A 24186-nucleotide genomic window follows, 5' to 3' on the forward strand; every position below is an offset into this window, starting at 1 on the left:
CTATATATATTCTCTAGATACCCTCTTCTTCAAAACAATAATAGATTAAAAAAGATGAGTAAACAGGAAGTAGTTGCAAGAATCTGAACTCCACAGATGAGAAAGGAATTTATGTATGATAGCACATACAAAGACACAGGATCTTGAAACTAAAATAATGACTTAAGATAATAAACGCTTAGTTAAAAAGCTGTAGCTTCCTAAGAAACATGCTGTCACCTTGCAACCATAAAGAGCACCCAGAAGTACCTCTTCCATAAGAATTACCACTTGTGGATCCTTTTCAGCTACATTGAAGACAACTCTGTACATGTATAATACAGATGGCCATACATTTTAAAATGATAAATCTCATCACAGTCAAGAGGAATGCTGCAAACTGTGAGCAAGTTCACTCTCTAAAACTACCTGAGGATGGAGGGAGGAGGTGGCTGGTCTCTTCTGCCAAGTAACAAGTGATAGGGCAACAGCAAACTGCCTCAAGCTGCCCCAGGCGAGGTTTAGATTGGATATTAGGAAAAATTTCTCCACCGAAAGGGTGGTCAGGCATTGGAACAGGCTGCTCAGGGAAAAGGTGGAATAACTGTCCCTGGAAGTGTTCAAAAAACATGCAGATGAGGCCCTTAGTGACATGGTTTAGTGATGGACTTGGCAGTCCTGGGGTAAAGGCTGGACTTGATGATCTTAAAGGTCTTCTCCAACCTAGCTGATTCTATGATTCAGATCTTTCTCTCAACCCCGTAAGGGTGGGAAACTCTTAATTCCATTCCACAAAGACTGATGCTATGCCTATGCTCCTAGAAGCTCAGCTGAAGCACATTTGCACTAGGTCTTGATTATAAACTGCAAGCTCTAGGCATCAGCTGACTATTGAGAATTGTTCCTCCTACATTTCAGTATCCTTTAGGAATGCACTGCAACTTCCTCCTCCTATGTTTGCCCAATTTGCTATCCTATGAAAACAAAGCTGCACTACAACACAAAGGAAACATGAAGAAGCCCTTTGTCCTTCTCAACAAATTAAGGTTGCAAGCCAGGATGCAGCTGAATTTGATGGAGAAGGACACTCCATGGAGCGTCCCTGCTCTACAGGATGCCCTTAGAGCACAGAGAGGCAGTGTAGTTTGTTCAAAGTAACGTAGTTCTCTCGACTCAGCCTCTTACAAATTTTACCTTCGTTTCGTAACCAGAGTCAGCCTGCCTGGCAGAAAGCTATGATGCAAATGCAAAGAAAGCTACAAACAAGTACTAATAAGAGTAAACACGAAAAACCCCTGAAAAAAACCCCATATAAAATAGTTAATAATACAACAGCAATCATACCGTCACGTAAGAATTGATGCAGTTGTCTAGTTGTTCTTCATGGCACTTGGCAACAATGTTAGTAAGAACCCTGCAAGTTAAAAAAAGGAAAAAAAAAAAAAGATAAAAAATGAGTTGGTTTATGTCATAAGGGTTAGGGTTAGATTGATGAGAAAGATCATCTGATACATCACTGTACTGTTATTGTAGCTTCATTTAAACAGTCTATGAGGGATGTGATCTAGGTGATGAATAGCATTTGCAGAAACTGTCCCACTGGGAAAATCCAGTCATTCCTTGGGCCCGCCACTTGCATGGACTGTGTTGTTATATATGTATTCATCTAACAAAATGCATCCAGTTTTAATGATTATAACTGAACTGACATTTCAGCAAAAGAAAGCTACTAGCTAACTAAAGCTTATACAGACCTTGGGTGATTTGGAGTAAGAAAAGTTAAGAGTATGTTAATGAAACATTGAGGCAAGAGCCTCTTTCTCTGGGAGTGTTACTTGGCAGGTCATCTCAGATATTGGTAATTCTGTAAAGCACTGATACTTTTCTTATTATAGCACTGTTAATCACAGACATACACAAGCCTGGGCTCAAGGCCAAGCATGCCCTCTCTCCTGCACTGTTTGCCTGAAAGGCTGAGCACAGCACCCTCTCATTACTGCTCAGCAGGGAAAGGGCCGGGCATTTCATGCAACCATAGATCACTTAAGCTTCTGCAAATCAGCTTGGTGATCAGCAGTGTGGAAGAAGTGGGGTCATGCTGGCCCCACTCTCACAACCTGAGCTTCTACTAACAGCAGAGATGGTGCTACTTGAGACCAAGCGTTTTGGCAAAGTTTTCTGTTCGATCTGTTTCTGGGACATCTTTCTTTGAGAGCATCCTGTTCCAGAAAACACAACCCTGAGCAATCAGTGTTCTTTAACTTAACCATGAGATTTCCTCTTGATTATTGGGATCTCATTTTTTCAGGATACTTAATATAGAAAAGACTCTGCAATTTTATAATCTTATTTTACATTGAAAAAAATGGGGAGGAAAGTTCATGATTCTCAAATGTCAAAAATTACTGAACTGTATCTCAAATTCAGGGTTATGCTTAGTAACAGTATGACAGAAATGGATTATTAATATGCCTGACTGTGGTGCACATATAAGTAGTCATTTTGACTAGCTTGATTTGAGTATTTACTGCTAATTCTTATTATTGAATTCAAAAGCTTTACAATTCCTTTAAGTCAGCATTTTTCATAGATCTCATTTCTTACTGTTAGAGAAGTAAAACTTTTAGCAAAACACAAAGCCTATGACAAAATTAGCTGTGCCCATTCTGGTCCTTCAGCCTTTACTCTGATTTGAAATTGAAACAAGTTTTGGCAAAGATGAGACAGAGAAATGATGACATGACTGGGACCCCAGACAAGTAAATAACCATGAGAGAGTATAAAAGGAATAATGTTTCTTCCAAACACATAAGCCAATCTAAGCTCTCATTCTGCTGGTTTTGTTTTTAATATGTTCAACACAAGCCGCTTCAAGCTATTCAGAACAAATTACAATGTGTGTATATATAGGACACATCAATGAATGGCACACACAGCAGACACGCATATCCCTATTGACATCAACTCTACTAGCACAAAAGCTAACACACAGACAAGAAAAACACTGAGATGAGAATCCTTCTTTTGTTTGTTTTTGTTTTTGTTTTTTTTTTGGCCAGGTGGGTGTATAGTCAAAATCTGAGCATGAAAAGGTAACATCCTCCCATTTCTCCACCCAACCATTAACATTACTTTTTAAACAGCTGCTTCTTCTATAGCACTTCTTTTACAACCACTGCTGAAATTCTTCATTTTCTCTATCCAGCCCTAACATCAGTTGATTTGTTGATGATAAGGGAAACCTGAAAAGGTCTGACTGCCTCTCTCCCTTTGGAAACAGTATGCAGTGATGAAATCACACATGTTTACAAGGAAAGGTTCTTCAAATCCTACTGCCTAGGTGCAGTAAAACTGGACTTTGCAAGGTGCCATGACCCTTTGATAAAGGACCTTGAAAGTCTAGCTTTCCACAGCTAAGATGAGTAATTCTGCTTCCCTGCTTCTTTAAGTTTTCCTAATTAAACTTTATTCAGGAACTAATTCTGAAGAACAATCTGTGGAAAGAAAGAAAATACACTGACACCAGATTAGTCTAACAGGGTTGCTGAGAAAAGTTGTCATTTTTTCCCACTAGTTGTATTGTTATCCTTATGCTTAGTTTCTGGCAGAAGTACAACAAAAAGACCACTATGGTCAAAAGAAAATGCAGTGCAACCCTCTGCCTCCTGCAGAGACCAATAATAATCTCTCCAGTATTTTTTTTTCCTGCTGCCCTTATTAACAGTATCAATAAAGACAATTTCATTATGTGAGGGGTGAGTGACTTAACAAATCATTCCAGCTGCTTGCCTGCTCACTGGAAAATGCTTCCATTGCTTTCCAGTTATTGCTGATACACTCTAATTAAAAACGCCCCAGAACAGTGTAACCTGGTTGTTCAACTCTGCATTGGGTGCAACAAGCTGCTAAGCTCTTCCTATGCTGAACTCCACATCCTCAGACCCAAACATAAACCAAAACTGATACTCAGCTTTGTTAGAAAGCACTTAGCTCCTTAAGAACCAGGCCTCTACCTATAATTGCCTTAGGGTACACAGACATGTCCCCCGTGGTAAATGGTTTCCTGGTTCTTATCTGTCAGCCACATGAGACCAAGCTCTTCCATTCATTATTTGCAGAGACCTGTGTTAAGGGGTAAGCAGGCATTCTCACCTATTAAAGTCTAAATGTCATAGTGAGCCTTTGTAAGAGCAGCTATAGTTGTACCGACATCTACATTTGTACTCTAGAGAGAATCCTTTTCCTCATACAGAAAATATTCAGATACCTGGTTACAGCTGTTGTAACTTCATCATCACTGTTTTGCACCAAAACCCAGAAGAGTTGATTAAGGACTACAGGAAGAAAATTCATAATTACATGGATTTTCTCAATCCTCAGCAAATTCTGTAACACAAGTAAGAAAGAAAATGAGAGATTTCTAATATGAGCAATGAAAGCTCATTACTTGCTTTCCTGCTTCAGCAGGTAAAATACAGTGCAGACACTGGTGTAATAATAGGAAAACAGGACAACTAAAGAGAGGACTGGTCTTCGTGAGGTTTGTTCTAAACACAGCCATCAACACATCTGCAGGTATTGTTCAAATCTCCAAATTCCACTATTTTGCTCTTCCCTGACTTAAGGGGGGAGGGAAAGACAGGGAGAAACCAAAACCAATTTTAGTATTTCAGTAAGAATACCTATGTAAGTGCAACAGAGCAACACTGAACCATCCTATAACAGGATCCAAGGCTTGGCACAGGTTGAATTAACAAAATTGATGGGCAGATGCAGCCATGCTCTAAATGAGATGAGATGGGATGGGAGACAGCTCTGTGACCAATAATGCATCTGCCACATCAACTAAATCTAACTGGAGTTGCCATGGACCCCATTGCCTCCTAGTAAGTCTATGCCATGTTTAGAATTGTGCAGGGATGGATCAGTTGAGAGAAAGCCCAAAATACAATTTTATAGCATAGTTTGTGCTGTCAGTTAATTTACCTTACAAGAATGGATAAAGTTTGAGGTAGGAGGCTGGGATAGATCCTTTTCCCTTTCCTGGCACTGATGGAAAAAGTTATTCAGGTATGGATCCTAAAACGATAACCATTCACATTAACGTGTATTACAGAACAGATTAGAATTCAATTCCATGAATTAGTTACAGCAATCACCTGCAATACTAACGAAAACATGTGGTCCCCACCACCTTAAATGTAAGACAGAGAAAGATCAACACACTCAGCCCAACCAACCGGCCAGCACAGTTTGCTATATACAACTTATTTCTAGGTGCTTCCTCCACTCTTTTTTCAGTGTTGTGAGCAATTCATTTGTTAGCTCACAATCTAAAGGATTTCAATGGCCAGATTCTTTTTCTTCTTGGTGCTCACAATTTATTTTATTGCTGGCTACACCAATATTCCACAATTTTTCTGTTGGTATAATCTTAAATAAGTTAATTTTTTTCCTTAAAGTGTATATTCCATCATTGTCATCTTGCCCTTCTACTCAAATCACCTTTAAATGTTAGAGAAAAAATTCATGTGAAATTATAAAACATCTTTCAGACATTCCTTGACACTTTTTGTTTGTAAGCAGGTAACAGAGCTAAGAGGGAATTGGGCTTACCTGAGTATTTATTGTTGATACAACAAAAGTAGAGACTTTGAAAAGTGGTTTTCCACTATCTACCCATTTCACATCACAGCCAATCTGCTATTAAAACAAAACCAAAAAAGTCACATTTTTCTACGTATTTCATACTTACTTAACATTTTCACAGCATAGTTTTGCACATGCACGTGTGAACTGTGCTTTCTACCGTGCTTTCACACTACAGAATGACTGCAATACAAACCCAATTTTCAATGCAAGCCCACAGATGTTACCATTCAAAGGACCAGATCACTGCCCCACCCTGTCCTCATGACAATGGTAAACCAAACAGAAGGCCACAGAAATAATCCAAACTGGACAGGATCAGTGTGAAAAATATGATATCACACTACAGAACTGGAGAATGAATCATGATCATAGATCACATCAGCAGGACAATGAGTGTCATATGGCCTGATTTTGTGAAAAGGGTTATTTTTGACCACTCTCATTCATGTTTTGGAGAACTTCAGTATGATGGTATAGACTGCACAGTTATAAAATAAACTTTTTCCATATACACTGTGACTCAGCAACATATGGCTGTGAGTCCAGTGGTACCTATATAAACTAGTTTATATACTCAATAATATACACAAGAACATTCTAAAACAGATACCCTATTTATTAGAATTTACACTTCCAGATAAGTGCAAAAGCAAACCTGATCTCATGTAAAACATGTGCAAATAAAAGCTCTGCAACATTTGAGCAATATGAAATTATGAATTAATACCTTTCCACAAGTTGGTTCTTGAAGGCTCAAGTAATTGGGAGGCAAACTGCTTGCCACTGGCACGTTGTGTTCTTGGGAAGCTAACTGGGCATCTTTCAACAAAGGAAGCCATGCATATCCCACTGTGCACAAGAACAAATCAATATGATTCTTTGGAAAAACAAGCTTCTCAAGTTCAAAGGAAGACAATAATAACCAGCCAGAAATTCTGCAATCCTTATTTGAATGCACATAATTTATATTTATAATTGAAAGTAATTCTACTACAGGTACCTGGTGTTTCCAGAGCCTCTTTCTTTTTGGCATTAGCTTTTGCATTTATGTCACAGGTGACATGATAAAATGAAAACAGAATGTGGTGTTTCTTATGGAGTTGAGTGGGAAGTTCAATTTTCACCTGAAATGTAAAATGTTACACCTCACTTTAGTTTAAAAATCGATTAAACCAGGCATCAGAGATGGTCTAAATGAATGATATCTCTCTATGCAGAGGTCTAAGTACAGCCTGCCTTCAGTGGCTAATGTTTGTCTGCATGGGTTACAGATGCATGCTTCGGGAAATTGTTTAGGATGATCATCCATCATTTTTACTTAAACCAGCTTTTTTCTTCTCTGTCCTGTGGATGAATATTTGCATTTATGATGAAAGAGAGTAAGATGAAAGAGGACAGAATTGAAGAGGGACAGACTGCTTAGAAGTGATCACCTGCACTCTAACAGCCATAGCCATCACCACTCGCATATTTACAGGATGACTAAAGCAAAAACCAAAATGACATCTCTGCTTCATCATCATTTCATGGCAAAGACCAATTAACAAAGGCTGATATGAATATAAAGTTTTATTTAGGATTTCTGCAGAGTCTCAAATCCCATATAAGTCCCATATAAGACCCCTTGCACTTGTGAACTATGATAAAGTTTATCCAAGCTAATCCTGTGCTTATAGTAAAGTTTTGAAATTGTTGACAAATGCTTCCAGTGTTAAATTAGTCTATAGGTAAGAATCTAATACCATAAACACAGAAGTGAAACAGACATGGAGACTAAGACATTCATAACATACTACATTCTTTTATAGACTGCATTTCCTATGAGGAACATCTAGGACAGGTGCACACCTCTTCCAGCCAAATCAGCTATAAAGAGATGAATTCAGCTCTTTGTTCGAGTTGAAACTAATCTGCCCAAACCAGATGGCTCACTGGCATTACATGAAGGACATTTTCAGACATGTTCAAACCCAAACCACTGCTTGCAAAGGAGTCATGGGGAGTTCAAGAACTCTGAAGAGTTAATGCTTTAAGTTCCAACTCAGTTCCTAAACATGACTTTTAAAATCGATACTTCACATGTAGCTGTACATTATCTGCTGGTCTTGCCTCTGCCATTTTATCACAGTAAATTTTAATGGAAAAAGGAGTTTTTTCCAAGAGCAAGCCAAGAGTTTGGAAAACCCTGGCTATATACTAATGTTGTTTGCCAGCCTCATCACTACATATAAAGCAGTAGCGCAAAAATCCAGAATAGACACGTGACACTTCCAGGCCACCAAACACACTAGTCACTGAAGAGGTGAAATTAAGTTCACCTGCAGAAAGCCTGGGGAATTAATATTTGATGTTAGTGAAACATAAAGATGCATGTGTGACTAGCGTTTGGCACAGGTGAATGTATGAACTCTATTCTATAGCTACATCCTAGAGAAAGCACTAGCTAACTCATTTGCTGCAGCCACTACAGATCACTGTACGTTCAGACCACTGGATTAACAAGAATGCCTCAGTGCAGATCTTCTGTCTCATAGAGGGATTTGTTTGGACATTTGGCTAATGTTTACTATTTCCATTAAATTCAGAGATGCAGCTGGACCTTAATGTAATCCAGACATACATTATAGAGAGCTAAACTGTTCATATTTAATTTTACAGCAATTTAACTGTACTCGGAACAACTTACAAAAGGAAAGATTCACTGACTTGATTTAAGAAAAAAACAAAAATGTGAGACTGCATTTAAAATCTCCGTAACACAGGCTCATCCAGATACACAGTCAAGTGTAACAGAAGTATTCTTTACACATACTTTTCTGTCTCACTGGCAAACATGTGGGATTGACAGACATTTAACAAAAGAAAAAGCAGACTGACCTCATCATAGAAATCAGGATTCTGGGAATGATGTAGCACAGCGGTGTAGGCTGCCGAGGTAAATAATGGTCCACCTGGCTTCCCATAAATGCACTGATAAAAGTAACATGTTTTAATTACATTGTGAAATTCTGATGATGATACCAGTCCTAGTATATCTAATATGCTTGTACATGGAAAACAGTATCATGAAAGATTGATAATTACTTTGATTCAATATTGAAATAGCTATTTTAAGTGCTCAAACCTGCAATTTTTTAAACACACTTACAGTAAAAGTCCATTGATTCTGTGAAAATTACCATACACTCTGCTAAGCCATGCAGACTCCTACTTCTTCCTTGCTGTTATCAATTTTTGTTTTCTGCAAAATGCTTTACGGAAGCTATTTCACTTTTATGCAGTTCAATACACATCATGATGCCTTTACTGACTCTTCAATGTTACAAAAGCTATACCAGTTAATCTCCTTGCTGTCAGAGTCCAGTCTGGAGGCTCTTGATTACCGAGTGATGGCAAATTTATTTATTGGTTGGAAAACTACAGTACAGGAATGCTATGCAATAGCCCCTGGTCAAAAGCACGGTTAAGAATTAAGTCTAAGGTTCTTCTAGTTTTGTGCCTCACTCTTTTCAATCAAGTGTCCTGATCTCAGTGAGAAAAGTAGGGTACATGGTAAATTTCAGAATAAGAAAATTACACTGTAAAAAATGGTTCAGTTTCTTAACATTGCCCTCATTACCCTCCATCAGCCAGAAAACTGGCACTGCAACATGGCACTGTGAGCTGGAATCACTATGACCAGCTGGGATCAAACAGAACCACAGTGCAAATGTAGAAGCATTCATGTCAACATTCACTTTCTAATTGTTCCACGTTAGTATAGCCCTGATTCCTGGGTTTTATAAGTAATGTCTTCAGAAATACTGTTTTCTGAATATACTCTTGTTGTGCTTCACCTTCAATGGCTTTGATCCTTCTTCATCAGAGCTTTTAAATTCAATGCACACTGTTATATTCCTTGCCTGAAAAGACAGGAACATATGAAAGCTTACATCAGAAATGGGGTACTCATAAAAAAACAGGCAAACTGTAAGTGTTGAAATAAGCACTTTTCAAAATCTAGGAGAAACATGCAGATGGTTTATCAACATTTAACATGACTTTAAGTCACAGTGATAGCACCAGAAATAGTATTTCCAAGAAGAGCTGGCAAATACAATCCAGGTCTCAAACTGACTGTGCAGAAGCAGATTATAAAGTAACAAGCACTTACCTGTGTCTTGTCCTTAATTAATTTTCAAATTTCAAATATATCACCATAAAAACAGTACTCACATTTCATTTAAGAACTACAAACATTATCCAGATTAACTTTATTTTCACATGTCATTTCATTATAATACAGACCTTCTGAGAATTGTGAAAAAGCTATTCCACATTATCTGTCTTTAAATCACTGATACAGCTTACAACTAATCCATAGATTCAGTTCATTGAAGTTGTACCAATGTTTTATGATTGCAAAATTCAAAAAGATTAAAAGCCAAGCCAGTGACATCACCATTTCCCCTCCTTTACGATGAGCACTCCTTCATTTCAGTGAGAGCTCGTGAAGTAAACTACTACCCAATGCTCTCCTAAATTGGCTACATACTCTACCTTGTTGAAGTATTTTTGGCTATCATACTTGAGGTGTTTTGGATATATGTATATTTGGTTCTTGTAAACTCTGTAAGGTCGAGAATATTTTGTTGATTCCTGTACAAACTCCTCAACTTCCACTGTAGGTTGATGCTCCTTTATGTCATTAAATGGCTTGATTGGAATAAAAGACGAAGTTACACAATCTTCAAAAGAACAGAAAAGAAACCCATCACATATTATGTCTGTTTTTACAGTCTTACTACTAAGAATAATTAATATTGAATATTTATTTGGAACAAGTAAAATCCTTAATTCTTCTCCTTAACTTGTGAAGAGTAAGTAACGATGTAATGCAATAGGTCAAATACCGACTTAAATAGCATCCATGTTACCTCAGAACAATTACAGTATATCCCCCTTACGTGATTTATCTCACTTGAGTTAAATAGTACAGCACTGAAAACCTCTTTTGACACACAGAATATTTGATGGCATAACAGCACCATTGGTATATGGACAGTTTTAACAGAATATACTGAAATGATGCTGTTTCTAATTAATTTTACAGCTCAATATCTCATTCAAGTTTTCCTATTAACTAATAACATTGTAAACAAAATGAAGAAACAAGTAGTGCAGGAATAGATTAAATATGTGATACAACTGGGATAACTGAAATCAGATCAAGAAACAAAAGATGAAAATAAGCACTCTGTCACCCAGACAGGGAGAGATTAAAAACAGATAGAGTATACTCCGTCTGCCTGTGTCACTACATCAGTGAGACATCTAACTCCAGCATGGAGAACTCAAAGGCTGTTTGCACAAAAACCAGCTGTAGCAGCAACAGCACCTGCTACCAGCTTTGGGGCCCTGACCTTCCAGCACAAAGAACAAGCAGGGACCACACAGCACATATGGGAGCTTCAGCAAGCTTCTCCTCTCTTCTCCTTTGCTAGAGCTACATGAGTTTGGCTTCCCCATATGCAGCAGTAAAGGCAGAAGCTTTGTTTCAGATTAAACACTCAGACAACATCCCCTGATACACCACTGGCTCCAGACCTTGTAGTAAATAAGGTATTATAAAAAACAAAGATCTACTTCTGTTGTCTACTGCAAATTGATGCTAATGTGAAACAGGGTAGCGTTGGTCTCTAGAGACAAAACTGTACTGGCAAATTCTTGACAAGATCTTTGGCCAACTTCCTTTTCAGTGGCTTTTCTTGGCAATGAAGGATTTTAGCACTAGTCTAGCACAACTTATTTTGGGTGGGAAGGAGGTGTCAGAACCGATTACTGCTATTACAAGGCTTCCTTCAGAGCTGGCTGAAGTCAATAGGGTTTTCATGGAGATTTTAATGAGCCCTACATCATGGCAATTTTCTGGCACAGTTTTTAAATCATTTTACAGCCTTATTCAGAGTAAGATAAATTTTCCCTATACCAAAGAAAGTTTAAGCTGTTACTCTTTAGAGTGAGGGAATTTTCATTGACTTTCCACAGGAACTGGGCACTTTACTAACACATACCCTCTAAAGCCAGACTTCCACTTGGCCAGAGTGCACACCCAAGCTGCTTGGGACTACTTTGCCTACTCCAAGCTATCAGTTTCTTTTAATTTCAAAACTAAAAATTGCTTTTGAAATGTTAGTGAAACTGACTTTTTGTCTAATACCACATGAAGATGGTATAAAGATGCATGATGACAGACTTCAGAGAAATTCAGTGATCCTGGGCTTTTTGCAGTGGTGGGTCACAGAAATGTGGCCCCTGAAACAGTAAATTTAAAAGAAGTAAAAGAATTCAGTTAGAAGCATTGTGTCTTTGCAGTTGCTGAACTAATGCCAGAGTGGCCTCTGAACAAAGCCCTCCACCTCGTCTGCATTCTTGAAGCCTGCTATGTCTCACATATGCTAATTCAGAGAATATGAGCATCATAGTCCATCAACAGTGCAAGACTCTTAACCTCAAGCTACAGAAGTCCACTCAGCTCCTTGGCCTAATCCCTCACAGAGCAAAATGTGGTACTTGGACTTTCACCACATGTAGATCCACCATTCTGTATTGCTGGGGGATATCTGGACAGGTAGAGGCTGAAACAAAGAACGGTGTAATTAAATCAAAACAAACCAAACATTTGTCTACACAATGGGCACTTCTACCAAAATTGTCTCAAGTCAGTAGTTATGGTTGCAAAGTCTATGACAATGTCCTATTTAATGGTAATAATCAAAGTGCAATCATACTTGGATGTTCCAAAGGAACACAATCAACTGCAATCTCCAAACAGCCAGGTATAGTCTGTATTTTGCTAATCTTCTCTGCTCTGCAATGACAGGAATGAAAATATTTCAGAATGTTAGAACAAAAAGTCCATCATAAGGATTAATTTAAAATAAAAACCAGACCCTGATTTAAGACAAATACATATTTAACACATTTAACATACACCTATTGGCTATTATACCCATCAAATATCAAATGCAACAGCAGGAAAGAATCATGGTTTGTTTTGTTCTTCCTTTCTTGGCCTCATCCCTGCCTTCTTTATGTAGCAATATTACAGCATATTTTGTAGAAGAGGAAGAAAACGATGAACCAAACCTTATCAGAATTAACCTATTCATTTTTTCTTTCTAAAATCTGAATCAAATGTTCTCTAAAAGGAATTCAGTGACCACTGAGATAAGAGGAATACACAGAACCAGGGCTTCTTCAACTGTTGTGCTGAAAAGGGACCAAGACATATTCCTTGTGCCAAAGCAATTTGAGAAGTGCCAAAATTGTGATGCTGTTATCTAGAAGATGCTTTAGACAGACAAACCCAGAAGTGGGGACTCTAGTAAGAGCAGTAAGAATTTCAATAACATTTCTTGACAAACAACAAACAGTAAGATGGCAGAGGAGATTAAGGGCCTGATCCAATCCCTACAGTTGACTTTCAATCTTTCTATGAGCTGATTTTATATAAATGGAACAGAAGTTACTTAGATTTATTAATTCCTAGGCATATTTAGAGTAGAAGAGACAGTAAAAAACTTACAGTTCAGTTCACATGTCACTTATGCAGTATAAACAAAGACTCTGCTTTAAAATTAACCTGATTTACACCTTTGCGAAAGACTATCCAGCCAACTGCTGTTCACTAATTTACACACTGTCAAGCATTTGGAGAAGTTTTTTCCTTCCAATGTCCACCCTGCAGACTGTCATGGAGACTCAAACAAACAAAAGCAAGGAGTGGAGAAACCATTAAAGAATGGGGTTTAATTTTTCTCTCTCCACCTCCCCCCTCCTTCTTTTCCCAAGATAATGTTCTCTTGGTTGGCTACTTCACCTGCGCCTCCCCTGATGGAAGCTAATTTAAGAAATCACTACCTTTAGGTTATAACAACATTTATGAACACGCCAAATGACATTTTAGTTTTCCTGGAAAGCCCACCCTAAAGCACTTTTGGGCAGGTATTAGGCTAATGTGAAAAGCACTAATTTAATATGGCCAGTTCAGCACACAGTGCTAAATGGATTAAAAAAATCTGTGAAAATGAGTCTGCACAGCTTTATAAAGCTTTTACTTGTCAAACCAAATTAAAAACTGTTCCTTACCTTCTGTACTCTGCTATTAGTTTAATCAAGTCTTCCATGGAAATCTTATTACTTTCTTGCCTGAATAAGGGTGAGAATCGGGAGTCTCTGTCAACATTTCCCTGATTATCTTTAAACACTGGTCTATAAAGAAAAAAGAATGACATGTCTATAAATATTCACCCAATATGTGTATTTGAACATTTGAAGTTGTCATGTAATCTTATAACAAGGTTATGATATGAATTCTTACACAAATTCAAGGGCTTCCTAAAGAGCTTCACACAAGGAAGCTCCTCCAAGCTGTACATTTGCAGGAGAATAGGCTAGTTCAGTTTACTTGCATGTCCTGTCCCAGTCCTGAAGACACTTAAGATCTTGTTTAATCTTATGTGATGCACTCAGTCCCCACTGACCTCACATGCAGTGACTGTTCACAGTGTGGAACTGCTGGGGTTTAATGCCAGAAAATTAATTACCATCCAGTTCAGCATCCACCATTTCCCCCCCCCCCCCCTTCTATGGCTAAGTCTCACTTGAGAAAGCTGGAAGTGTACAGCACCTCACCAGAGCCCGCTCTCTGCTCCTACCTGCTGCTCCATCGCTCTGGCTGCAAGGCTGCCTTCTCCAGCCTTTCAGCAAGCTCTTCAGACAGCCCCAGAGAGGCCATCCCCAGCTGACAGCCACTACCCCTGAGCCTGGTGGAACTTCACCATCTTGCTCACACACCAAGGACATAACCTCTCACTTCAACAAAGAGATTGACTTCTTATTTCAAGGAAGCATTTTGAAGAATTCATTACAGCAGTAAATTTTTTTGTCCAAGAAGTTATTATCCAGTGAAAACCATGATAATTTTAAGTAACAGAAAACAGAGCAAGGTGTCAAATCCCAATCACTACATCTCACTACATGCTTTTGTAGAACCAGGTTAGAGACCTCTACTGAATCTTCCTATGCATTAAATCTGTTCTCCAGAAGCATGACACCAACTCACTGGGATTAGCTTTCCTACTCACTGGGATTAGCTTTCCTACTCAAAACAAGTTTGTGGAGCACTCACTAAATTTTTCATTAACTAGCTACAAAGTGCCAAATGGAAAAAAAAGGACTATCTCTCTGTAGCTGGGAACAATGAGTTTCAGCTGTTGTGCACACAGGAAGACATTCCCAGATATTTCCATTCCTGCTCATTGACACTTGCAGGATTTAATTAAGACATTCCAGTGCCCTTTGTATATCCCCAAGGGTCACACATGCTGGCTGGACTGGATAATGTAACAGCTATCCAAATGAATGAACCTTGGATTCAACTGCAGTATGCAAAAACATTGCTTAACAAAAGTAAAATGTTCTTGACACTAAGTGCTGTTCTGTGAATAATTTGGCCAATCGTGCTTCCTTAATTTACTTCTCTGTTCCACTGCCAGTGAGAAGAACTGATGCCAGCACAGACTGCTGCCAGATGCAAGACAATGGACTAAACCTTTGGAAGAGGATCCCAAGAATAAATACACCGTGTCTTAACTTAATCAACAGAGTGAAGCCCCACTATTTCATTTCTTTGCAACTGTAGAGAACAATCAACTCTCTTCTATCAGATTTTTGCCTCCAGCAGTTAGCAAGAATAAGGCCCACACCAACATGGCATGTCAAAAATCTGAAGTTATTAGGGAGAAACCAGGTTTAATTCTTGGCAGCCACCACTTTACAAATCCTATTAAACAGCTGTCAGGAAAAAAAAAGAAGGAAGAAAAAAACAAAAAAAAAACCCAGAAAGAAGAAAAGACAAGATTTAATAATTACTACAGTTACAGTATTGGTGACACTAAGACATTTCTTACCCTCAGCACTGCTTCCTTTTCCAGACTAACAGAGAGGAGTAAAACACTCAGTGAGTGATTTATGCTGTGCCACTGGGCTCTGCAATGTGATGCTGAGCAAACCCAGGCTCTCCTGGAGCTTATTAACTAATTCCAGTGCAGGATCTGACACCAAGCAAACCACTGCTCATCAGAGCAGGGTGTAGGGGCACTTATCAAGGCAGGATTGGGGATGTTCATGGTATAAAAGGGAAAAGAACCAGGTCTGTGCTGGAAGTAGCTCATTCTGGGTCAGTGGTGCAGAGCACTGCCTCCTGGGAGGCTCTGGGACATGGCATTGTCACCTTTTCCCCTCCAGCCACTCTGTTTTGGAGTCAGAAGGACTTTACAGAGTCTCCTACCTATAACCACTCCTCCCCAGCATCAGTGTTCCCTGGTATCGTATACCCTACCTCTACAACTGCTCCTTATAAATTCAGCAGCATACACCCAAGACAAAATTAAAGGCATGAAACCAGGTACCACAGTGCAAAACACGTAAGTATTTTTAACACTCCAACTTACAATACTCCACTCATGTGAAGTTCTTGCCACTACAAGAGCAATTTAGATGTCCACTGAAAACAAGATAACCCTTCTTAAGAAGAGGCATGTTTTATGCACTCACAGAAGAGTTACATGGCTTTCTGCTGGTCACACTGTACTGGTGTCTCCATTCCCCTGGCTCATTAAAGCTGAAGAATTGCCAGAGCAGCAAATATTGTGTGCATCACATCTGCAGTTAAGTAACCACAATCCCATGTTTTGCTAGATCCTTTCAGGGTGTTGGGTGCAGGTGGAGCAGGAGTGCTCAGTGTCACAGTGAACATAAAGGAGACATTTGAGAATGACAACTGTCACACCAAAGTAAAGGAAACATACAAACCACTTCTACAGTCCAAGAGTCCAATATTTGTCTAATATGTTAGTGATTCTTTCCTCCCAGTTACTTATTTACCAGAGAGATTTTAATAAGAAAAATTTCACAGAATTAAAATCCTGAAATGATTCTAAAGGTTCAAATTTAGGGGAAAACAACAGATTTCACTACAGAAATTGAAACATCACCTCAGTATTTAAAGTGTTCCTGTGATTCTACTGTTCTGAACCCAGGACACATTGCTAGCTGATAGACTACAATCCTAAAAAAACCTGTAAGCATGGGAAACCTACACAATGTTCATAATTTAACATTGAAAAAGCCACTTTTTAAGTAGTGGCTTACAATTTGTCAAAAAACAGCTCACCTCCAGGGCTAGAGATTCAGTATGAGATCTGCAGCTAGTGTAAATCAGTGCAGCCTTGTTAGCTTCAGCTACATCAACCTATACCAGCTGAAAACTGAACCAGAAGCTGCATAAGCTGCTGAAGGATTAAAATATTAGGCTGTAAAACGTGAAGCTTATGAGAGTGGTGAAGGCTTGAAGGAACAGCAAAGTGTAAAAACTAATCTGTGAGTGAAGTTTCCCCACATATACAATATGTAGCTCAGGCACATATTTGCAAACTTTGCCAATTCTGGCAGCAATATGAGAATGGAAGATGGATGTGACACACTGTAATTCTAACACACCGTAATTGTACCTGTGACAGCACGCAGACACCAGATCCCACCACATCCCACCAACGCCAGCAGGGAATGAGGGAGGAACCCTGAGTCATGCTATTGAATGATGCTAGCAAACTGGATGCCACATAAGATAATTAAGAGTTTCAGTCACATGTACAATACTTAACTGTCAAGATTTTGGCTCACTGAATGTGTACATAAAAAAAAAGAAAATTGCACTGTGGCCATCTGCAACTGCTTTAAGAGGGGAAAATTTCCACACAAAACAGGAGTGTGGTTCATGCCAGAATGAAATAACTGGAAAACACATTTCCAAAACCAGGGTTTAGCTATTTATCATAGACAAACCATTTTTTCCCCTGTAGTGTGATAGCCTCCTATGGAAACTTCTATTTTCAAACTGTGAAAATAGAAATAGATTTTATAGGGCTAAATCATACTTTGCTCTTACCAAAGAGAGTCCTGAGTAATGTTAACACACAAACAGGTGTAAATGAGTGCAGAATTTGACCCAATGAACTCAAGCTCTTGGGCAACATTACTGATACGAACAAGTTCATACATGTGCTGTATTTAGTAAACGATATTTAAACTGTTACCTCATAATGTGATGAATAACTTTTTATACCAAAAAAGTTTAAGAGCTGGAAACCACACCCAAGTGTATTTTCTGTAATTAGTTCTACAGATGGAAGGAAAGCTTTATAAAGGTACAGGTACTGAAGCACGGAATTAAGGAGGCCATTCAAAAATACTGCCTGCTGGAACTGAGGGATGTACACAAACCCCAGCTACGCTCTCTGCCCATGTGCAGGCTGTGTGATGTGCGCATGTAAATCTGCAAAATGTTGAAACTTCCTGTGCATCTGCCAACACCACAAGCATATATTCCCATTCATATTTGAGAGATCACAGCCAGAATTACTGGATAGATAAATATATTTAGGCATGATCTGATCCTGTCGTAGCAAAAGAAAAAATACAGTATATACAGTAAGTAAAGCATTTTTGATCTTCTTTTCTAAGACTGTGAACCACACATAGAGAAAAAAGCCTGTAATTTCTTAGAGAATACCCAGTGAAACAAATCATTGCCATCTCTCTAACTGAAAAGTATGGGATTAGAGCTAAGAGTTTCCATTCACAAAAAGCCTCAAGGAAACAGACTGGAGAAGGCTCTGACTCCCAGTGATTCCCAGACCCACTGTACTGAGTATCACACAAACAAGGTCCTCTCAGATGGAACTCTACCACTCTCATCCTGCTTTATGTCCTTTGCCACATTCCAGCCTGTGCCAATTAACTGTCTGCATGGAATTCCAAAAAGAAAATATATCTGTTCATCTATCAAACGCTTACTGTTGGATGCAGCAGCAGCAACTGCTTTGTTTCATTTAGATGAGCAGTAGCAATCCACCTACAGAAAATACCTCCGCTCACATGGTTGTGGTGACTGGAAGCTGCTGCTCATTGCAGGGAAGTTGGACTAGGTGGCCTTTGAAGGTTTTGTCCAACCTAAATTATTCTATGATGCTATGGATCTAAGATGACCAGGGAATTGCCAACTGGTATTTTAATGCTAAAAATATCTGAAGTAACACAGAGCTGAAAGGAATTTTCTGAAAAGCACCATTTTCTCAGTCTACCCTAGCCTGACAGGCACTTAGGGTGCTATCCTCCTTCCAGGCACAGAAGTAAAACTTTGCTCATGTCTGTTAGACTTGCCTTAGGCAGAACAAGTGCAGGTACAGTTCTGGGCCAAGAGACAGTACTATGGAATGAGCTTGAGCAGTACAGCTGTAGCACATACACAGCATCCATGTACTGGTATGATATGGCACAGCCTGAACCCTGCCTCTGGCCTGCTGCCTCTCACTGAGAGGCAACTGGGGGTTGCCACCTGGGGAATCCTAGGAAAGGGAAATGCACTTCCTTCAAAATAGGAACACCACCTTTCTGTACTTTTTCCTTGCAAGGAACACTCTAAGATTTGCTGAAGATGCAGAAGGACATTTTCACATTCTCCACATGCATAAGTGACAAGCGAGACCCTGAACTAGTTAAAATCATCATGCCACCTCAAGATAGCTACAGAAATGACTGAGTTGCAGGAAATATCACTGATGTCACCGCCAGAGACCACAGGCAGGATGGAGATAATAAAAAGCCTCAAGTCAGTCTAATGCGAAGCCTGCACCTCTTGCCATTGTATGGTCCATTACACACTAAAAGTAGTTCTGTCAACCGAAGAGACACACATCAATATAATTTTGATGAATGGTCCTTTGGCTACCCTGAAGTAGTAAATATTAATGAGTACCCCTAAGCTTGCGATGACAGATCAGAATTCATTACCTGCCTTTCTCTGGAGCACACACGTACTGCTCCTATTCCTCCTGGACATTGGCAAAAATGCATGTCAATAAAAAATAAATTAACTCTTCATTCAAATGGCTGTACCTTGCATTGTGTTTTCTCCTTTGCATTTAAGCATCATATTCTAAAATCATAAGCTTTCCTTTACATGCAACAGGGGAAACTCTGCACTTAGGTGCTCTGTACCTCCACACCAGAAACACATAGCCCCACAGCCATCCCCGCAGTTATGGGCAATGCTACGTGACTTTTTCATCTAGCACTTGATCCTCTCCTCCTCACTCCCTACAGCTTCAGGCAGCTCTCCACCTGGCCTGCCACAGTCAGAACAGAAGCCAGAGAGAAAAAGGAACATTTTTACTCAGTAATCCAGTTTTCCTTTTTATAGGGAATATAAAATTTTATATTCCCTGCTCTGTGCATGGCAGAAAGAAGGGAGAGCTGTCACAGTGACACACAGGAGGGACTCAGTCAGGGAGCTCTCTCATTCCAGGGCAACAGTGAAATGAAGAAATTACAGAAGACTGAGAAGAAAAAAAATTGAGAGGACAGAGAAAGGAATGACATAGAAACTTAAAAGGAGAACAAAAGAATTAAGTCATATCAGGTTTTGTGAGTTAATTTGGTAGATGGGGATCAAGAGGCACAGGGATGCCTCATCTTGAGGACGAGACTAGCAAGAAATCATCCAGGAGGAGAGAAACAACGAAAATCCATTATTACCACTGCACTGACCTGCAATGAAACCTGAGTGACCTGCCAAACAAGAAAATAACAGCTCTTTGTTCCCTGATAACCACTAAAAATGCAAGAGTACCTGAAGCATAATCCCTTAATATCACCTCCAAGGCACTATTTTAGGGCACCATAACCTCCAAATTCTTAGTTAGATTTTTCTTAAAACCTGACAGGCATCATTACAAGAACAGAGCTTCAAACCTGTGCACTTATATTTTATGTGGCTACTGAAACTCTATTTCAGACTGTAATTATCTTCACAGGAAATTCTTGTGAAAACTGTAACTTTGAAACCTCTTTGGTAATTTTTCACACCAAATCAGTGGTGGGGCTCACAATAAATCGATAGTGTCAGCCACCTTTGCTACTCCACTACATAGCTAAGGAAAACATTACACCACATTAACATTTAATGAGATAGTGACCAACATTCAGCTATGTGAACAATAGGGCAATGCAATAACAAAGCTGCAGGATCCTCTGGGATCCTGGACCATGTAGAAAGCTTTGCTTAGCTCCAGGCAGAAAAAGTGGGAAACAATAAGAGGATTCAAGTTCAAGAGCAGAATAAGCTGTTAAATGCTTATAAAATTATAACAAGAATTAATACATACCTCACTGACCAAGCAAATGGCATACGGTATTTCCCCAGCTTGCTGCAGAACTGTTTATTGGATTTTAACACCTTCTGTGCACACTACAAAAAAGAAAATATTAATTATTCCATCAATATAATTATAATATCTGAAATGCAGCACATAGTACATCCAAGTACTCCTCTGCTGAAGAGTGTATAGTGTCCTTAAAATAATTTAGCCTGATACTGCCCTTCATAGAAGGTCCAGGGAATACAGCAAAGACATCACAGATGAATATGATGATGCTAACAAATTAAACCCCCTCACCATCCCTTCAGTCAGAACTGCATTAGTTGCAGTTATTATTGCAGTTTTCTCTAATACACCCAATACAGATACACTGCCTGCTTTCAGGGAGAAAGAGATGCCCATCCCAACTTTGCTTATATACAAAGTGCACTAACCCATGATTTCAAACAGACTGCTGAAAGAGAATTTGACTCTGCTAAGACATAACTACCACAAGAATGACCACAAATGGATTTGTATGTTGCAGACAAAATGATACTTCATTCATTCCGTCAATGGAGCTTGGACATTTGTTTTCTTAAGCGGGACCTCCTGTAAACTTGTCCTGTTCAGCAACCACACACTGGTGAGTTTTGTAAGCCCAATCTGCCGTATCTTCAGCTTCCAATAGGCTGAGGCTGACAAAGAAGGAACCGATGTTCCTGTTACATTACCTTAAACGAATCAGGATTTTTAATGTAAGGTTCAGCACTGCTGGCAATGTTTCCCGTAAGCACCTTTTCTATTTTTGCCACTAATACTATCTCAGAATGAGGATTACTTATGGAGAAAAGAGCCTGGGGAGAAAAGAAAGAACAGTTAAAAAGTAAATATCAATACTGGAGAAATTAAATACTGCCAGTGCTCTCAGTTGATGGGAACAGCAATAAACCAGACTCAGAAAGGATTATTGAGGATTAGTATCTCTCTACATATTCAATACAGCCGGATGGGAAATAAAACCTTTGTTCTACTGCTGAGGTAAGCCTGTGCATATGCAGCACCTTGCAAACAGACTGACTCAAGTCAAGAAGTTGTATGACCATGTTAGCATCACCTAACCTAACTATTCTTCTTGGACAGTACTTAAATGCTGGCCTAAATCAGTCACACGTAAGGGCAATGACAGGGAGAAGAAAAGGTAATGTATGGAGTTTCAGAGTAAAGCTTACACCAACAGCAAGAATGTGGAAGAACTTTGAGAGTAATGTAGCACCTAATTGTTCCTTTAAGCTGTGGTTTTGTTTAACTGGTTTGGAAGACATCATCTAATGCACCCAGAGTACAGGAAACATGGGTGGTTTCGCTGAATAACAGATGGCAACCTTTTTCAAAGTTTTGACTGTAAATGGTTTTAAACTCTATAAAGGGAGCTCAAAAATCAAGGATCTGTATTCAAGTACCGCCGATACACAAAAAAAGGAGTATTCCTGAATGCAAGAAACACTGGTAGTACAGATAAATTCTTTGATGAAAATGAATACTACTGAACTAAACTAGGTCACACGAGTCACTAAGTCATGCAGGTCACATGTAGAATACCTGTTTTGGGTATTTCAGCCATTCTTCTGGGAACCCCTTCACGTGTGGTTCTTCCATTTCATTTGAGTCTATATTCTCAACAGTGCCATTTTCTAATGAAAATGAGGAACCTGAAATCATCTGTCTAACGAGTGTGTGGTTCAAATCCACATGAAAATCAGCAGAGATCTTCTTGCCATCCCTGACATCATACAGCGCCACGCTCACAAAGAATGGCTCTACCTGAAGAAAACACCAGAAACATAATATAGCGATAACTGAGAGCAAGGTGGTAGATTGTCTTTTAATAGGTTTCTGCAACTACAAAAAAAAAAAAAAAAAACACCAGAAAGCAAACAAATATTACTTACAAATTACGACATACATTAAAAACACACTTCCCTGCAATAGCTAGTTTCCAACCACATGATTTTAGGGGCTTTTATAGGTAGTTTGATAATGGAACAGTAATTGACAGCTAACTTAGAAACTTTCAGAATAGAAAACAAATGTATTTGTCACAGATCACTGTTAGAGTAAATTGAATAGAGCCATAAAGAAACATTTTACAGGATTTTTAGAATGTCAGTTCAAAGCCATTATAAAAGAAAGAAGAATGAGGGTGGGCTTTCCTGGGATCGTCAGAAATGTGGCGCTAAGATGACAAAATGTGAGTAGATGAAAAATGTTTACTGGTACAAACACAAATGAGTGGGTGTATTATTCTGTGGGAAACACATGTTCCATTTTGCTAGGAAACCAAGAGCATTCAAACCACTCTGACAGTGCCCACTTATTCTATTGCATAGTATCAGGGAATTAAATCCTATGACTGTAAGTAACCTCCAAAGAGCCTCCACAGTTCTGATGAAATAAATCAGTCTCAGAATAACACCTTCTGAGCTGTCCATAAATCAGAATCTTAAAACTTTGGAGATAAAGAACAATGTACAGCAGGTACAATATTCTGAGCTTTTCCAGCCTCTGTAGTGAACTATTACATGCCCTTGGCACAGTTATCATGTCTTCATTTAAACAGTTATTCCAGTCTGCCAAAAAAGTATTGATTACAACATGCTGAATGTGCACTCACTGCAGAGGTCATCTTCAATTGAAAAAAAAAAAAAAAAAAAAAAACTAGGGAAAAAAAATAAATCAATGCCTCATATGTAATGTATGAAAGTTGAGTTGCCAGGGCACTGATTACTCAAAACTTTCCTGCTTCAGAGGAGAGCTAACCAAAAGCTATAGACTGACACCTACATCTTGCTTTCCCTGCCCTTTTTTTCTTAGAGTAAGAATAAGTAAAATTTTCTGGTTTGTCCTGCTTTTAGCTGGGATTTTTCCACCAGGTGAAGCAGCCAGTCCTTTCTATTTTGCCTTCTCTTCTGTAATTTAATCTGCTTGGTTCCTGGTCTCTCTGTGAAAAACAAAAAAAACAATTCAGCAGCAACTGATATTCGGTTGCCTCCCTACATAGGTCTTGACAGTTTAAGCTATTGTTACGAAACATCAAGGATTTTAATGTTTTAAATTCCATATTGAACTGTAGCTAAAATTTGACAACCTAAATCAGCTTCAAGATGTTTACTCAAAAGTTCACCAGTTTCATTATTCGGTTCTAAGGGATGGGCAGAGGGGGAGTAGTGACTGCAGTATGTGTGCATGATACATCTTAACTTTACAGTCTCTTTACAAAGAACCAAGTGTACAGAATGATGGAATAAAAGAA

General features: G+C 38.9%; 1 protein-coding gene across 10 annotated transcripts in view; it reads right to left on the reverse strand.

The window, feature by feature from the left end:
- The window catches only part of DOCK10 (dedicator of cytokinesis 10), a 159664-nt gene that overhangs the window by 40454 nt on the left and 95024 nt on the right, over positions 1-24186 (reverse strand). For 9 of the 10 annotated variants that reach the window (XM_061365177.1, XM_061365183.1, XM_061365179.1 and 6 more), the window contains 14 exons: positions 22476-22697; positions 21608-21730; positions 20901-20983; positions 13762-13884; positions 12402-12481; positions 10171-10358; positions 9468-9533; positions 8509-8601; positions 6632-6755; positions 6359-6480; positions 5596-5682; positions 4966-5058; positions 4247-4365; positions 1324-1393 (listed from right to left, as the gene is read on the reverse strand). In XM_061365177.1, coding sequence (XP_061221161.1) covers positions 1324-1393; positions 4247-4365; positions 4966-5058; positions 5596-5682; positions 6359-6480; positions 6632-6755; positions 8509-8601; positions 9468-9533; positions 10171-10358; positions 12402-12481; positions 13762-13884; positions 20901-20983; positions 21608-21730; positions 22476-22697 — 1593 coding nt within the window. The remainder of the gene's footprint in view (positions 1-1323; positions 1394-4246; positions 4366-4965; positions 5059-5595; positions 5683-6358; positions 6481-6631; positions 6756-8508; positions 8602-9467; positions 9534-10170; positions 10359-12401; positions 12482-13761; positions 13885-20900; positions 20984-21607; positions 21731-22475; positions 22698-24186) is intronic. The other variant, XM_061365174.1, reaches the window with a different exon arrangement.

Source organism: Neopsephotus bourkii, unplaced genomic scaffold (assembly GCF_033783945.1).
Source record: "Neopsephotus bourkii isolate Nb327-2 ecotype Australia unplaced genomic scaffold, CSIRO-AGI_Nbou_v1 NB_1279, whole genome shotgun sequence".
Classification (NCBI taxonomy): domain Eukaryota; kingdom Metazoa; phylum Chordata; class Aves; order Psittaciformes; family Psittacidae; genus Neopsephotus; species Neopsephotus bourkii.